This window comes from Eretmochelys imbricata, chromosome 8 (genome assembly GCF_965152235.1).
Source record: "Eretmochelys imbricata isolate rEreImb1 chromosome 8, rEreImb1.hap1, whole genome shotgun sequence".
Lineage (NCBI taxonomy): Eukaryota > Metazoa > Chordata > Testudines > Cheloniidae > Eretmochelys > Eretmochelys imbricata.
In genome coordinates, this window is record NC_135579.1 from 66410514 (window position 1) to 66427976 (window position 17463).

The 17463-nt window shown below is 38.2% G+C and overlaps 1 protein-coding gene across 2 annotated transcripts in view; it reads left to right on the forward strand.

Moving 5' to 3' along the window:
* WDR47 (WD repeat domain 47) overlaps positions 1 to 17463 on the forward strand; it is a 39500-nt gene that overhangs the window by 6808 nt on the left and 15229 nt on the right. Inside the window, exons 2-9 of one of the 2 annotated variants that reach the window (XM_077824791.1) lie at positions 1516 to 1682; positions 3809 to 3892; positions 4474 to 4558; positions 6545 to 7347; positions 10514 to 10640; positions 11758 to 11936; positions 15206 to 15463; positions 16879 to 16954. In XM_077824791.1, coding sequence (XP_077680917.1) covers positions 1525 to 1682; positions 3809 to 3892; positions 4474 to 4558; positions 6545 to 7347; positions 10514 to 10640; positions 11758 to 11936; positions 15206 to 15463; positions 16879 to 16954 — 1770 coding nt within the window. In that variant the 5' untranslated portion in view covers positions 1516 to 1524. The remainder of the gene's footprint in view (positions 1 to 1515; positions 1683 to 3808; positions 3893 to 4473; positions 4559 to 6544; positions 7348 to 10513; positions 10641 to 11757; positions 11937 to 15205; positions 15464 to 16878; positions 16955 to 17463) is intronic. The other variant, XM_077824793.1, reaches the window with a different exon arrangement.

Sequence of the window (17463 nt, forward strand, 5' to 3'; positions counted from 1 at the left end):
CCAGTCCTTGAGAATAGCTTCACTTTCCTCTCTTGTTGCCAGCTGCTTTTAGGATATGTCTATACCAGTGGTTCTCAAACTTCATTGCACAGTGACCCCCTTCTGGCAACAAAAATTACTATGCAACCCCAGGAGGGGGGACTAAAGACTGAGCCCGCCTGAGCTCTGCCGTCCCAGGTGAGGGGGCCAAAGCTGAAGCCCAAACGCTTCCGCCCTGACTGGGGGGCATGTAACCTTAGCCCCGGGCGGTGGGGCTCAGGCTTCAGCTTCAGCCTCGGGTGGGTGGGGCTTGGGCTTCAGCCCTGGGCCCAAGCAAGTCTAACACCAGCCTCAGCAACCCCATTTTGGGGTCATGACCCACAGTTTGAGAACCCCTGGTCTATACTACACCAGGGAGTGAGCCTCCGAGCCTGATTAGATAGACTTGTGCTAATGGCACACTGAAAATAGTAGTCTGGATGTTGAGGCTTTTGCAGAGACTTGGCAGAGATCCAGCGGGTCACGTGGGCTTGAGCACCTGAGGTGCAATGTCCATGTCGCTATTTTTAGTACTCTAGCTCGATCCCCTCAGGCTGGAAGGTTCATTGCCACTGCAATGTAGAAATACCCTTACAGCTCACCCTGGGCTCCTCTTTGCAATGAAGAGCTCCTGAAAAGATGGTACTGTGTGATCTGCAAGCTTTCTACAGACCACCAGCAAGTTCCCAGTGGAACATGGTATGGGAGCCATTGCTCTAGAGTAGAGTTTCCAAGATGTTGCGCACCCTCACCCCTAACTGATATCAGAGAGTTGAGGCATTAACATCTTGCGGGAATGAGCCAGTGAACTAGGAAGCTATCCCAGATTTCCAAATAGAGATGTATGCCTTTGCTTGCCCATGCTTCTGTGGAGGGGTCTTGACATTTTGGAGGAAACCCCAGTAAAATATGTTGAGTCAAGTTTGACATTTAGATTCCCCATAAAACATTGCAATGGAAATAGGCCTCCTTACAAAGTAAGGATGGAAAGTCCTGGCTTACTTACCATGTACTGTTTCAGAATGGCAAAACAAATCAAGATAGTGCTTCTTATCTCTCATAAAATTGTTCTTCATGTATCTTTTGTATAATTATAATATCTTACAAGTATCTCATGCATACCTTAAATACTCAAATACTATTCTGTTATCTTGTATTTCCTTTTCTGAGAGAAAGAGACTGCAGTCTTGCAAATGGAAATTTTATTCCAGGGTAAAAATATAGTTGAAAACTTCTTGATCAGCTCATTTCAGTGGTCCACTTCATGAACTCAGGGTACAAATGGGTAGTCACAGTTTCAGGATCAAGTCGGAGTTATGGCTGCATGCTCAAATGCATGAGATTGATTTTCTAAATTCCACTAACCAATTTTGGAATACTACAATATTCAGTATTGTCAAAACAAACGTTTATTTGCAATCTCTGGTCAACAGCATTTGATGACAAGGCATAAGACAAGATATTGACCATATTACTTACTTTGTTTTTTCTCTCTAGGCTACCATCATGACTGCTGAAGAAACAGTGAATGTAAAAGAAGTTGAAATAATTAAACTAATCTTAGATTTCCTGAACTCGAAGAAACTTCATATCAGTATGCTGGCTCTTGAGAAAGAAAGTGGAGTCATTAATGGCCTGTTCTCAGATGACATGCTTTTTCTGAGGTAGAAATTATTATATAATTAGTACAATAGAAACTAACTTAATATCTGCTGGCCATGTGTTCACTAGCCAAACCAATTGATTGCTGACTGCCATGAAAAGCATTGAGTCATTTTTGCCATAACCATTTTCTCTCTCTTCAGGTATTGCTTCTCCATTGTGAATTGTCCTATGTGTAGCATTTAAGCACTTAGGATGTCGGTCGGCTTTCAAAACATCCTGAGACACTCATGAAAAATGTCAAAAAATATTTTGATAAAATATTCTGGTAACTGTCTGAGCATCTGTCGTGGATGGTTTAGACACAACAAATCCTGAATCTTGGCAGGGCGGTAGACTGGATGACCTTTGCAGTCCCTTCTAACCCTGTGATTGACTTGGTCTCTAAATCAAATGTTTTCCAGAAGATGTCATCTGCCTTTCAAAAAGATGCTCAGATTTTCTCTAACATCAAACTGTGGAAGTGGACTCTACAGGGTTGATGGCATATATTGTACAGCAAAATGTTTACTGAAAGGACCTGGGTGACTACAAGTATGAAGATAGGTTACTAAACCCTACAACAGATGTAGGGAAGAAGTTCATACAGGGAGGAGTTTTTGTTTGTTTTGGTTGGTGAGGGGGAAGGGAGAGGGTGAGGTTGGGGATGTTGGTAGTTTGGACTTGGACCAATGGGGCTCTTTTTTTCATCTGTAGCTGAACAGATATTCCAGCCTTGCTCTTGAGCAGCTTCCCTCAGGCTAAAACTTAATATAGGGCTGACTACCAGTTTTAGTATAGACCTAACATTTGTGATGATTAAGTTGGGAGTTTTGCCGTGCTGACAAAAAGGCAAGTTTTTCTAGTAAAACTTCCTAGTGTAGACCAGCCCTCACCAGTATTGTAGTTATACTTCTAGCACTCCTTTTGAGGCTGTCACCATTCCCATAGTATTACCCTCCAGTTGGAAAAGTGGCTACTGTTGAGGCACAATAAATAGACTTCTAATATCTCACATTTACTAAATAGGTATTTGCATGATGAAACCATTAAGCACAAATGAGATTTATAATATACGTACTAAGGGATTTTACAGCTTACCGGAAGCATAGGAAACTATTTATACAACTATATTTAAATAACATTAAATGTGATCTTTAAAATCTGCTTAACAACATTTCCTGCCCACCACCAATTGCGATGTTCTTGTGGGTTTTTGGCACATACTGCTAAAGCTGAGTAAGCATAATGAAAAATAGGTACATAAATTGACAAATTCTGGATTGAGGTTCTTCATCCTTAATTTGGGTGTGTTCTTAGTGATAGCAGAAGTATTCATTAAGGTGAAATTTTCCTCTCCCTACCAAAGTTAATAGGCTTTCTGAGGAAAACACTGTGAGGGCATGAAGAAATGGTATTTACCCACCCAACAGGGGATGAGGCTGAAATGCAGCCCTGCCTGCTATTCCAGCTTATTGGATGGAGTAGTGGCTCTTCTGCTTGCCTGGGAGTTTTGAGCCACCGGATCCAACTGAGCTCTCTCACAAATGCTTCCCTTATACGTTGCTCCCTAGTATTGGGACTGTGTCCACTTTGTATTTGTACAGGGCCTAGCACAATAGAAAAGTTGATTGTGCTATACTATAAATACTGTAAGCAGATGCGGAGCCCTGCTGCGCAGATGCGGAGCCCTGCTGCACAACTGCTCTGTTTACACACCACCCCTATAGGCAGTTAATTCTTTTAGGCTTATTTCCAGTGTTTTTCAGGATGTCTTCAATCATGTTTTGTATGGTGACTTTTAAAATCTCACTTGTGGAGAAAGAATGAAGCATCTTGGAAGAAATCCCTAAAAACATAAAAAGCAGCAGATACCTGAAGAGATAGTCTTGTACTTCGTAACAAATACATACATATCTACCAGTTGTCCTCTTGGTTTTAGAGTATGTAGCTACAAAGATAGTATTGAGAAAGGATTTAGGTTTTACGTTTATCTCTGTTTAAATCCGATCTTGTCTGCTTTGCAAAGCATTAACTTTACAAAGCTCGCTGATCAGCTGTACGTCAAGCTATATGTAAATTACATTTGTAAAAATGTTAAGTAAAAAATGTCCAGCTAAATTTAATGAGTGGCTTTCTTTTTGTATAGACAGTTGATCCTTGATGGACAGTGGGATGAGGTTCTTCAGTTCATTCAGCCTCTTGAGTGTATGGAAAAATTTGACAAGAAAAGGTAAAATTATGAACTTTGAGGTAGTAGCATCGTAAGTCATGTGGCAAGGTGGAAAATCTCTGGAATAAGACTTTTTCAAGTCTTTAGAAAAATAAACTGTAACTACTGAATCTGAGGACAATAGTTTACAATTTCAGTTGTATGGCTTAATAGATTTTTTTCAATCTATACATCCAGTATAAAATTATTTGAAAGTATTTTAGAACTTACTACAGACTTTAAAGTATTCTGTAACGTGTCTTGGCCTGGTTAAAATGCTTTATATTATAAGAATTGTGCTCGATTTTAAAAAATTAAAATTTATTTTCTTTAAGATCACATCAGAGTAACCCAGGTATTCAAGAAAGGAGGATACTGGCTGTGTATCTTTCTCTTATGAACCAGCAATTATTTTAACATGTAATATTTCTGGAAGTAAATCATTGGAAAAAGACATCTTTTCTGAAAAGAACCAATTATTTTATTGCCTGGCTTGTTACATTTTGAGAGCAAAAACTTTGCACTGTAGTTATCTGTGGAATGTACTACTTAGCTACTGCTTTAAGATCTTTAGTGTCTTATACTTCACTTCTTTTGTGCAGGTTTCGGTATATTATACTGAAGCAGAAATTTTTAGAAGCCTTATGTGTGAACAATGCAATGTCAGCAGAAGATGAGCCTCAGCACGTAAGATTTTATACTTGGCTACATTAATTAAACGCTTTAAAATCCTCTTATTGATTAGACACTATGGAAGTCCATAGTACAGTATTGTTGTTCCGGAAGGCTTATGGTAGTCATTTGTTTAGCTAAAAGTTCTCACGTATTACATAAGAACTACCAACCTTTTCTGAAAGTGAAGGACTACAGTTGGGAATAGTATTGGATAGATTCTGGGCAGTTTTTGCCCATGTAATTCTAACTGCGCACTTCAAATTGGCCGTAAAATGCCCTTGCCATTACTTGATCCAGTGGTGCCAAACAGTGCAATGTTTACATGATGTGAGCAAATATCAAAACTAAACCGAAACCTCTAAATTAGTGTATGCTTATGACCTAACAGAGGACTTCAGAGGTGAAAGGTTAGTTTTTACCTCTGCCCATTGGACCATCTAGCATTCTGTTTTAGAATAACAACTTGGAATATGTAAATATATTTAATAATCTTATTAGGCTCCCTAAATATATTTATTTGTTTTCATTATCTCCTAAAAGAGGAAACTTTGATTAATATTTTTGAAGTGTTATAGAACCTGAACCTGTCAATTAAACTTTCAATTTCAAGCTTAAATTGATCGTTCAGATGTTAGTGTGCAATTTAAATTCTTCAGTGCATTTTGCCTATGGCAGCTTTTATAGACAAAGATGCAATGCTGTTCAGTGTTCCTTCGCTAGGAGAGAATAAATGATGTCACAGAGGATTGAGTTCATTGAATGTGTGAAAAGCAGGGAGGAGGAGTTATGAATAAGGTTTTTAGTGTGCAAAAGGTTTTAAATGGTAACCAGAGCTGTAGCATGATAAGGCTTATAGGCTGTAGGCTTATTCATTGTAAAGTATTTTACTTTATATTGCTCATATATGAACATTAAATTACAACTACAAAAGCATTATAAAACTTTTACATAAAAATACATTTCAAACAAAAATATTAATTACTCAAATAAAAAATTAACGTTGCTGTGGTGACTTTAATTCTCTGTCCCATTGCCATATATTCTACGGCAGGGTCTTTACCTGACCGCATGCAGAGAGAAGTAAAAAGTTCAACATTTAAGGTTAGAAGAAGGACGTAGTTAAAACATATAGCACTCTAGTCATAGTATTTACATAATCTTACTGGAGAACACTATAGAAAAAGGTGCAATTTCTTGATATTTTACATGCTGAATATTGTTGTATGATAGGTTAATGAAAGGTCATCATAATGCACATGTAAGGAGGGACAGTTAGCTGCAGAAAATGGAAAAACTTTGAAATTTCCACCAACATCTCAATTTTAGTATTGCATTTAAGCTTACCTTCTTTTTTTAATTTTTAACAAATTCTATCAAACACATCTGTGTGTATTTGAATATGTGATCTGCAAAGAGCTGTGGAGATTTTCATCGCTTGTTTTTACACACACACATCACGTATAGTCTGAGAATAAGCATGAAAAACTTCAACACAAAAAGTAACTTTCTCAGTTTCCAGTGACTGAAAATTACAGAAACTTAGGACTTGATTCTCTTACACCAGTTTGATACTTTTAACTTAAATGGAGTTTCTCCTCTTTATGGCTCTGAAAAGAGAATTCGACTCCTAAAGTGGAAATGCCTTCTCAGCTACAGTTGTAGCAAATATGTTTAACTATAGATATTAAACTTCTGAGACCTTAAAACATGTAGTGGCTTCTGTGAAAACAGCCACATCAGCATGACCTTCATTGTATTGATCAAGTGATTTGAAATTGGAGTCCCTTAAGAAGAATTTGGTCTTAGAACTGCTGACATGAAAGCTGTTGCAAACTCCGTGTACGCTAATTTAATTAAAATGAAAACAATAGTAACAACAAAGGAAAAATGAGGGAAATCCTATTGCATGTTCTAATGCAGCTAACTCTGCTTGTGAAGAATAAATTGGTAACTTTAAAGTCAACTGTGTCCTGTTTGTATTTAATATTTCTTCTATAGCTGGAGTTTACAATGCAAGAGGCTGTACAGTGCCTACATGCCCTGGAAGAATACTGTCCTTCTAAAGAAGACTATAGTAAACTGTGTTTGTTACTCACATTGCCCCGTCTGACCAACCATGCAGAATTCAAAGACTGGAACCCTAGCACTGCTCGAGTTCACTGTTTCGAAGAAGCTTGCATAATGGTTGCAGAGTTTATTCCTGCCGACAGGAAACTGAGTGAGGCTGGTTTCAAAGCAAGTAATAATCGTTTATTTCAGCTCATAATGAAGGGATTGCTTTATGAATGTTGTGTGGAATTCTGTCAGAGTAAAGCAACAGGAGAAGAAATTACAGAGAGTGAAGTATTGCTTGGCATTGATCTTTTATGTGGTAATGGGTGTGATGACTTGGACCTAAGTTTATTGTCATGGCTTCAGAATCTGCCAGCTTCTGTTTTCTCTTGTGCTTTTGAACAAAAGATGCTTAATATTCATGTTGATAAACTCTTGAAGCCCACAAAAGCTGCATATGCTGATCTTTTGACACCTCTTATCAGCAAACTTTCTCCTTATCCATCATCCCCAATGAGACGGCCTCAGTCAGCTGATGCTTACATGACTCGTTCCTTAAACCCTGCCTTAGATGGGCTGTCATGTGGATTAACGAATCATGATAAGCGAATCACAGACCTTGGTAATAAAACCTCTCCAATGTCACACTCCTTTGCCAATTTCCATTACCCAGGAGTGCAGAATCTTAGCAGAAGTCTCATGCTTGAAAATACAGATTGCCATAGCATTTATGAAGAGTCACCTGAGCGGTAAGTTTCATTTAACTCCACATTTTTTTTGAGAGAGAGTTGTTAATACTGAAGGGTAACTGACCATGTTAAACATATGTTCTTCCAGGTGCACTTGTGACTTACATGAATGGTAATTAAAGTTGGATGTGTAAACCCTATTGCAGTTCAAACTGTTTCTTTTTTCTCTCCTCAAGCCCCTAAGAAATTTTGACTTTTAAACTAAAAATGGGTATGAGACCCACAAGAGTTTAATTCAGTCTTCCCCAAAGTTCAGGGTTGTTCAAATCTGACACTTTTATTCAAGCCCATCTATAGTTTACCCAAAATGTAGCAGAAAGATGAAGTTCTGGCTTAAATCTAATACCTTAAATCTAAATCTAATACACTAGATTCTAGTTACTGAAGTTCTTATTGGAACTTACTATGTATGTAGGTATATAGTGGCATGCATTGGCAGTGTAAAATATTTCAGTGGTTGATTTAAAATATTCTGAATGCCTTTTATCAAACTGTAAATAACAGCATTCCAACTCTTTGTATTCTTGAAGAAGCAGAAATTCTGAGGTTTCTGTGAATTTTTTTTAAATGATTACGTCAGCAATGTAGCAAATAAAACTAGATTCAGTGTCTGTTTTGGAGAATTCCTAAACTCTGTTTCTTTTCTCTCACCTGTGTAATAACCCTGTCTCCACACTTCCTTGTAGATAAATGGAATGCCCACAGAATGGCACTATACCACACCAACTATTATTTCAAATTTAGATCCTGATCCTGCAAAGAATTAAGTAAATGTTAAACTTCGTATTCATGAGTAATCTCACTGAAGTCACTGGAACTGTGCCCATGTGTAAATCTGCAGGAGCAGAGCCTGAAAAAAAATTCACCAATATTAGAGACTTGTGCAACTATAACCACAGTTGCACTTAGATATAGTGTACCTAATTGATCTTCGGACAAAATCTCAGCAAGACTTTCAGATTTGCTTCCCTATATTTCTATTTAAATTCCAGCTAATCAGGTTTTGATGGCTATAGGAGTTAATTAATACCTTGTGTTAGTACACAGTAGTATGCAAAACTGATTTTTCTCATATTAAGAATTAAAACTCTTATGGAAACTTGCTTCTCCCCTCCCCCCTCCCCCCCCCGTACCTTCATGATATTAAACTTTTTCCTTTCTAATCCTTATTAAAATCAGGGTTTATGGCTTATGAACTCTAAATTGTATATACTTAGTGCTCTTATAACTTGCACAGTAAACCTGTTTAAGACATTTAGAGTATGTCTATACTGCACACTTCTTTCAGCTGCATGCAGAGTACATACTCTGATCGCCCCTCTAGCATGGGGATAAAAAGCAGTGTAGATGGTGAGGTATGACTTAGGCGAGTAGAACAGGGAAAGGCTGTGTTCCCTTCGCACTGCTGGAGCTTCCCCTGCCATAGGAAAAGGCTCCGGCAGTGGGGAAAGGCTGAGCCTTTCCCCACTGCCGATCCCTGCCAGAGCTTTTCCTGGACTCAGTGAAATGCTTGCCATCAGGGAGCTGCTGAAACTTCTCCCCACTGCCTCGCCCCTGCCATAGCCTTTCAGTGACGTGTAGCTACACACCACTGTGTGGATGCAACCTGCTTTTTACTGCTGCATGTAGCTACATATAGCCTACCTGCCACCACCAGCAGTGTGTAGTGTAGAAGTAACCTTAGAAAAATTTGAATACTTTTCCAAGTATGGTCACCTGTATATCTAAAGGTTGGCATTTGGGCATCTGCCATATCCCTATGTTTTAAAACTGGTCCTAGAATGTGAAATACTTTACTAAGGATTTCATACTTGAATAACTTTATTTATTTTTCTGTTTTAATATGCTACTGTCATTGATTCTATACTTAATGAATTTATTATGTGAATTATACTTCTAGGCTATAAATTGCAATAATTAGCATGAGTTATCTTTGTACTATTTTGCAAACACTTTGTACAGGGATTTGAAGGATCAGGCTTTTGATTTGATGTAAAAAGTAACAGACAAGTAATATGAAAATCTTTTATTTTTTTATTTAATATAGTTATCGTACCTCATGAAAGCTGGAAGTAGGCTGAGGGCCAGACTTTAAAAAATGCTCCGAACCCCCAGTTGAGGTTAGATTTTTTCAAGAGTTCAGCTTCCATTTAGGTACCTAAATTAACTGACCAGATTTTTGAGAATGGGAGCTATTGGCGTTTTTCACAAGAGCTCAGCACCCCTTATCTTACCGTTCTCTCCTAACCTGCAAAGAAGATATTTCCTCTTGTGTTCAGTAGACAAAAGAAAGATCCTTAAATGTCTGTTAATCAGATTAAATTGTTTTTGCTAATGCACACATGCACCAGTAACTCAAAAATCATTTCAACAAATCGCTGCTCCAAACCATTAAGTATTTGTAATCTTGTGAGGTTAGAGTACTCTTTAAAGAGTCAAACATTTTCTAATGTATTTTGCATATTTACTGGCTACTGAAATGTTTTCCAAAATAATTCCAGATGGAAATACTTCTCTTACCCTAATTTTGTAAGTCCCTATAAAGCACAACACTAAGTGGGAACAGATTTTAGTTGCACTCTTTTTCCTATATAGCTAAAACAGGAATTTTCTAGCTTCCCAATGTTGAATGTCATTTAAATGTAGCTTAAAGAAATATTGTCATATACAGAATGGGAGGCAGTTGCGGAGGTGCCTTGTGATGAATGGAGGCTTCCTCCCCTCCCAGGATTTTAGGGAACAGTGGGAAAAGCCAACAGATCTAATTAGTGTTCCTCAAAAGTGGGAGAGATCTGAAAATTTAACAAAGAGCTTGGGTAATTTGTTGATGGTATTTTGGATTGTTGGAGGAATGGACAGCCTTTCATGGAAGGCATAAAAATAGAAAATAAAAGCATAATGGGACTTCCAAAATATAAGGCTTTTTGGAAAAACCTGAGAACAAAGTACATTAGCTCTATTTTAGGGCTAGCAGCTGTTAGTGTAATAGGTTAAAATGGGATATTTTTGTCTGCTCTGCCAGTAATATCTCTAGGCTTCATATAATGGAGTGCCTTGTACATAATCATTTCAGGATTTATTCTATAAATATATATTTCTTTACTTATTAGAGGATTTTCTATTAGATTTCTCAAATAACCTCTTCGGTTTTCCATATCACTGAAAGAAGTGATACTCCTGTGGAGCCGCAGCATTCCATTGGCAGTGAGACCATATGCCAGAGTTCAGTTCCAGAAAATGAGCCAATAAATGGAGCACAGAATCAAGGACCAGCCAAACCAGAAAAAAATGAGGTAACGTTTTATTATTTCCATATAAAAAGGCCTTTTGAGCTGCCTGTTCTGATAAATTGCAAAACAATTTGCCTGCTATGATGGGAAATTCATCATGTATATGACACAGATGCTTTTGAATCTTGTTTTGCCCACACCAAGGGGGCTTAGAAGCACGTGGGATTCAGCAGTTGAATCAAAATCACAGTTGACTGGGATCTGTCCAGAAAGGGTGACTGGGTCAGGTGGTGATAGACAACATTGTTTCCATTTGTACTTAACTCATGCATCACAGTTAACCTCTGGATGAGGTGAGTGGGGATAGTTCACATCTTTCAAAGCTTTTATTTTAAGCTGTCTGTAGGTTTGTGATGACACCCTTGTATTATTGCATACAACGTTTTACTCACACCTGTTAGAAACTTTTTTTTAAAAAGAAAACAAGGTTTAGACTTTACAGTATGATTGTGTTCCATGACACTAATTGTACAAGGTACAGATTCTTGTTCCTACTGTATCAATAGAAGATCCACCAGCTTGTCTAGTTGTGCTGAGACATCTCCTTCTAACCTACAATTTCAAGGGTTATGAGGGTGTTTTGCCTTGGGTTTCATATAAGTGTACATATTAGTTGACAAAAGAAGTCCTACTTGTAATGCTTCTGAAAAAAAGAGAATGAAATCTTTTTTCTGCTGCTGAGTAATTATTTTTACCTTAAATTGTGGTATTCCGGTGTTTAAACTTTGTCCCGTAGGATTGGTATAGCTTTTTGCTTGTATTACTAAAGTAAAAATCTCCTCTAAAAACTGATGGCAGAAATGGCATCTTTTAGCAGCAGATCAATTTCTTATGTATATTCAGTTTTACTTGCTTACTGTAGTGACAAAACAACTTTCATTCTTCAGTCCTGCAAAGCCAGATTCAAAAAGTTAATGCTTTATAACCATTAAAGCACAAACTGTCAACATCACATGTCAAAATATACAAAGCAAACATCCTTAAATCAAACTGTTCTCAAGGAGCATTTTCTTTGCCTATCTGTACATTTTGATTATTATTGATAAAAAAAAAATGATTTTTGTGTGTACGTAAAATTTACCATTAAAATTCAAATCCTTTTAATCCTTATTTCTTTAAGCTTCGTGATTCAACAGAGCAGTTTCAAGAATATTATAGACAAAGATTACGTTACCAGCAGCATTTAGAACAGAAAGAACAACAACGACAACTGTACCAGCAAATGTTGCTTGAAGGAGGAGTAAACCAGGAAGATGGGACAGACCAGCAACAGAATCTTACTGAACAGTTTCTTAACAGGTTGGCTTTAGTTGACTGTTCCACTGGTGTCATCTTATGCGCTTCAGTACTAAATTGCCTCCTATATCCTAATCTGCTTAGATAGTCAGAATGCCAAATATGGAATTACTTCTTTTCCCAGATGTACCCAAAAATAATTTTCTGGACTAAAATTATGTTTGCCAATAAATTTTTCTGAAGAATAAACTCCTCTGTCATGAACAGAAATGAAAAATAACTCACTAAACAATTTAGTGAAATAGCAGTGAACTTATATACAGATATTTGAAGTTGTTTGTGGTCTTTCTTTAAATCTTTTATACTAAGATAACTGTAATTGGGAGAGCTTTTCTCCATATTGGCTTATATTTAGACAATTCATTACTAAGATTTGGGTACTGATATGAAAATCATGAGGAAAGCCAACTAACTTCTAACAAGAACAAATTTGCTTTAATAGTCATATTCTTTGGAAGGTCAAATAGGCAACTGGCTCACTTTTCATTTTTCCTAGGTTTTATAATGAACTTAATTCAAACCAAGCAGCAACTAAAAAACTGGGTTTGGGTATTTTGGTCTAAAAATAATTACCGTTCTCATTGTGTTGGTATTCTAAAGCTACAAATCCCTCTTCAAATACAGTATCCTCTAACTGGTCTAAATTTGAGTAAATAAACATAAGTTTTGCAAAGAAAATCTTGGTACTTTGTAAGTCGTACATCCATCCTCCTCCTCCTCCCCTTCTCCTGCACCTCCACTCAAAAAGGATTTTACTAACTTCTTGATGTCTGCTGACTACAGTTTATAATCTGACTTTTTTCCAGAAAAGCACTTGAGCACACCTAAATTCAAGTATGTCAACTTTAAGCATGGGTCTAGGTGCTGTACTTTGGACCAGGGCCTCTGTTCTTCTGGAACCTGAAGAACTGGATATATTTGAGGAAAGTTTTAAGAAAACTTATTGTACAGCCATTTTTATAATTAATTCTTTGGGGGGGGGGAATTTAACTCCTTGTGGTATATTTTGACCAAGTCTGCTGTGTACCCAGTTCTGATGCATAAACCCACCTTGCTTTGCTCTAAATGATTTGACCTGGCTCAAGGATTATTCAATTTAAGGAATCAAATTATAGACCCAAATAATTTTAAAAATAGTAACTTAGACTACTGATAACTAGCATTTGGGAATTTTAAACTAGACTTGAATATGGCCATCAGGCAAATAATATATTCTACATACATCCTTGAAATATTTATATTAATTGGCTATGCTTTTCATATGGAAAGTATTGTTCAATCAGGCTCTTCATGTTAAACTGTCTCATGTCTGTTTAAATTTTAGCCCTCCTGGAGAAAAGTGAAATTCTTATAGATTCGTTTTCTGGCCATGTAAAATAGACTTTGTCTTTTTTTAAACTCATGGCATAATAGGGAATATCACACTTGTGTAACTGGATTTTTTTTTTTTATTTTCGTTAGTTCATAAGACCAAGACTTATTTGAATGAATGTGTGAATACTATTTGAACTCTGGTAGCAAAGAGAGGAAATTCAGTTCAGAGGCAAAATTCATCAACTAAGTCTATTAAGTATTATTACCCAGTTCTAGTATTTTGTGTCCTTTAGGACCAAGTGTTTCTTTGTCTTTTTATGGAGGATTCCTGTTGATGTTAATGGAAATCCTATGCACGTGTCTAGTGTGTAGCCCAATAATCAGAAACCCGTGAAAATCCAAATGGACAGAATTTAGCCCTTTAAAACGAAAACTCTTAATGTTTGTTAGGTCTATGCTAAATAACCTGCACCATGTATGAACTGTTATCAAACACACAATTCTGTCATAAAACAACTGTGGCAAGGTACCTCCTTCACCTTGCTGGACATAGTGTTCTCCACTCTGGCAATGGAGACATGGAGTAAAACAGTCCCAATGTGAACCTCAGGGTAGGCCTGAGTGAGTACCTTTTAGCCAAACAAAAAAGAAAAGGTAATAACATAAAAGAGGGAATACTTTTTTTCTCTTCCCCATCTCTGGGGTGTTGCCTCATTATGCTCGCCTCTGGGTGCCAGTACTTCCCCAAATAGTCCATTTGCATAGTTGCTTTTCCTATAGGGAGGAGTGCAGCCCTCCACTTAGGAGAATCCTTTTTCCTTGTGGTCACTAGCCCTGCCGCAGTTTATCTCCTTTTCTGGTGAGATAGAGGGAGGGTTTTTTAAAGATCACAGGCAGCCCTTAATTGGACTCAAGTGTCCCTCATTGACCTGAGGTAACCTCTTTTCAGCTCATAGGGGAGGACCTTTACCATTCTAGGGCTGAGCAAAGCTCTTCATCAGCCGCCTCCTAGCAATGGCCAAAGTGGCCATCCATAACACCAGGGAGAGGAAGTTGGCTGAGGGGGAGCTCTGCGACTGTGCAGCCTATTTCCGTTCCTCTCTTTGTTCACGTATCCAAGCAGAGTCCCTTTGGGCTGTGTCCGCTGGCTCCCTTGACAGCTTTGAGGAGCAATGGGCACTGTCCAGGGTTCTCTGCTTGTCCCCTTCAGGTTCCCTGCTTTTGACCCTTTGCCCTCACACTTGTCCTTGTTTTTTCTTCTGTTGTCCCCTGTATTTATTTGAGTCGCGTGCTCAGTGGCTCTTCCCCTTAGGCTGGGGGTGGGGCCTTTTGCCATGCGTGGGCTTCTGCCCGCCCACTTCCTGGACCCCAAGAAGACCACTCTCTTGCAGTTGTCTGGTCTGACTTTGTCACATAATAGATTCACTCTAGAAACCTCATAAGTTTGAAATCCCCAAAATGTAATTATTTCAGTTATGTAGTAAATACATAACCTAAAATAAGGTGCTCAATGTTTGATTCTAGTTATCTTTGTTACTTTCTACAGTTCTCTTATGGGTGTGATATTAGGTTGTCACTCTGGTAACAAAGTGTAAAGGAGTATTTTTTGTGATTATTTTATGGTGGGAGAAATAGATATTAAATTAAAGGAAAACTTATTGTTTTATTTTGACATCTTGTCAGTTTGTTCATATGAAAATACTCTTCCTTTCATGTTGATAGGGTGGGGTTAAAGCATGTCAAAAATATCACTCTTTAAGTAAATGGGCTGCTAAAAATCTTTGGGTCAAACATCATTGTAATTAAATATAATCAAACTTTTCATAGATTAGCTATTATACCTATCATGCTACAGGGCAACGTGGATACAACTTCACTTTTTTTTTAACCTTTTCAAGTTCCCATATTATAAACTGTTTCTTTAACTTTTATTGTCTGTTTTCATCAACCCTGTGCAGGTCTATTCAAAAGTTGGGAGAGTTAAACATAGGTATAGACACTCTTGGAAATGATGTGCAGACGCTCAGCCAGCAATGTAATGGGAGCCAAGGGCATGCATCTAACACACCAGCAACTAGCTTCGTATCACCACCTCCAGATGTTAGTCAGAGAATAGGTACTGATAGCCAAAGCGTTAATACGAGCACTCCTCAAAAGCGTGGATCAACAAATCAGATACCCTTTCTTGAAGAGTCGCCTGTCCGTGGGAGTAAAACGTAAGCACTAGAGATTGTTCAGAGCTGGAAATGTTGCTGATCTTCAGTTAATACTATGGGGATGGGTATTGTATTTTGAAAACTAGAAAATTCATGTATTTGTGATGATGTATAGAGTCCTATGACCCGACCTGAATCCGACAAGACCCGACTAAAAGTGTTAGGTCCAGATCGGGTGGGAAAACAGGTGGGTTAGCTTGACTCTCCTCCTCCTGCTGTGGAGTTATTGAAGTGGAGGCAGCGTGCCCCGTTCCTGTTGTCTGCTGCCACCTTGCTGCACTGTGCATGCTGCGAAGTGAATGTGCCGAGGAGTTGTAGCCCTCTCAGGCCACGTCTACGCTTCCCTGGGGATCAACGCTGCTGCAATCAATGCAGCAGCTGGGGTTGATTTAGCGGACTCGCTAAATGGACCACAGAACGCTCTCTGGTTGACTCCGGTACTCCAACGGAACAGAAGGAGTAAGGTAAGTCAACAGGAGAGCGTGTCCCGTCAACGCAGCGTAGTATAGACACCGCAGTAAGTTGACCGAAGCTAAGTTGACTCTAGCTATGTTATTCACGTTTAGTTTGGACAAGGCCTCACGCTATAGCACATACAGTGAAGCTGGGGGCGGTGAATGACAGGAGCAGCGCACACAGCCACCACCACGTGGAGCTGCCACCATGCTGCCACCATGAGCAGGAGGAAGAGAGCCCACTCCAGCAGCAGCAGGCTGTATCGGGTTTGAGGAGAAGGGGCCGGGCTGGGCCGTAAAATGACTGAACTCTCTCAAGGTCAGGTCTGATGGGCTTGGGTTGCAAAATTAGGTTCTAGCAGACCTTCAGTGATATACAGTTCCTGCTAAATGGTCAATGTAAACTCTGTTTTTTTTTTCAGTTCACTTAGATTTCTGCTTTTCATAGACCACCCTGTAAACAATATATCCTGATATTTTTTTGCTCCCAGTTTGTATAAGTCTTACCAGTTATTTTCTGTTTTACTGAGTGACTGCCTACACAGGGAAACAGTAAAACTGACTATACACCTTCTGTATAATGCAGAAAGTAATGGGGCAGGAAGAGGGAGACGTACTCTTTCCTTTTTTTTAGATGTTGCTTGTAGCAGTAGTAAAACAACACTTCCAGACAAGTTAATTTTCAAGATGACGATGTTAGTTATATATTTAACATTTTATTTTACTTTGCAAAAATATTTTTAAAAATTCTGTAAAACGATGGCTTATTGTTAATGTGTCAGTCATAAGTGCTAGTGTTGCTCCTATAAATTAATGAATTAATTCTGAGTGCCAGGTTGGATATTGTTGTTCCAGTCAGAATACATTCATCACACAGACAAATTAGAAATGAGAAAGATCTGCTTATTTTGTGTATTGCACTGAATTTTTTTTTTTTTTAATTTTTTAAAAACCAAACAGTATGTCAGAACACACTATCATTCAGCCACAACTTGAAGATTCTTCAGGGAATCTAACTAGGACAAGAGGTGATGAGGTGAGACTTTTTTAAAGGGTATTTACATTATCCTTACAGGACACAACCTTTGAATCTGACTATATAATATCTTAATAATATTAGATGTTATGAGCAACAGTATTTGTAATGAGTTTCTAATACATGCCAAGTTTCAAAATTAAGAAAATGCAGATGAGGGTTAAGACTAAATGGGGATGCAAGGGGGCTGGATTTAGCGAAATTTCAGGCTCCCCTCATATCCACCCCAAAACCATTCCTACTCCATGGAAATCTACTCAGACTGCAACTTGCTTTCAAGTCCTTGCCATCGGTGCTCTCCTATGCTGGCCCCCAAAATACTGCTTATGGGACTTTGTCCATTACCTTCATAAAGTAATATTTGGAGTATTCTGAATGGAGTCAGGCAGCACATAGCTATCTTCCTTACAAGGTAGAAGGTTTGGTATACTGTGGGGGACACATACCATGATGATAAACAAATCAAATGACCAGATATTAATTCTTTGCATTCTTTGATTCTAAGAAGG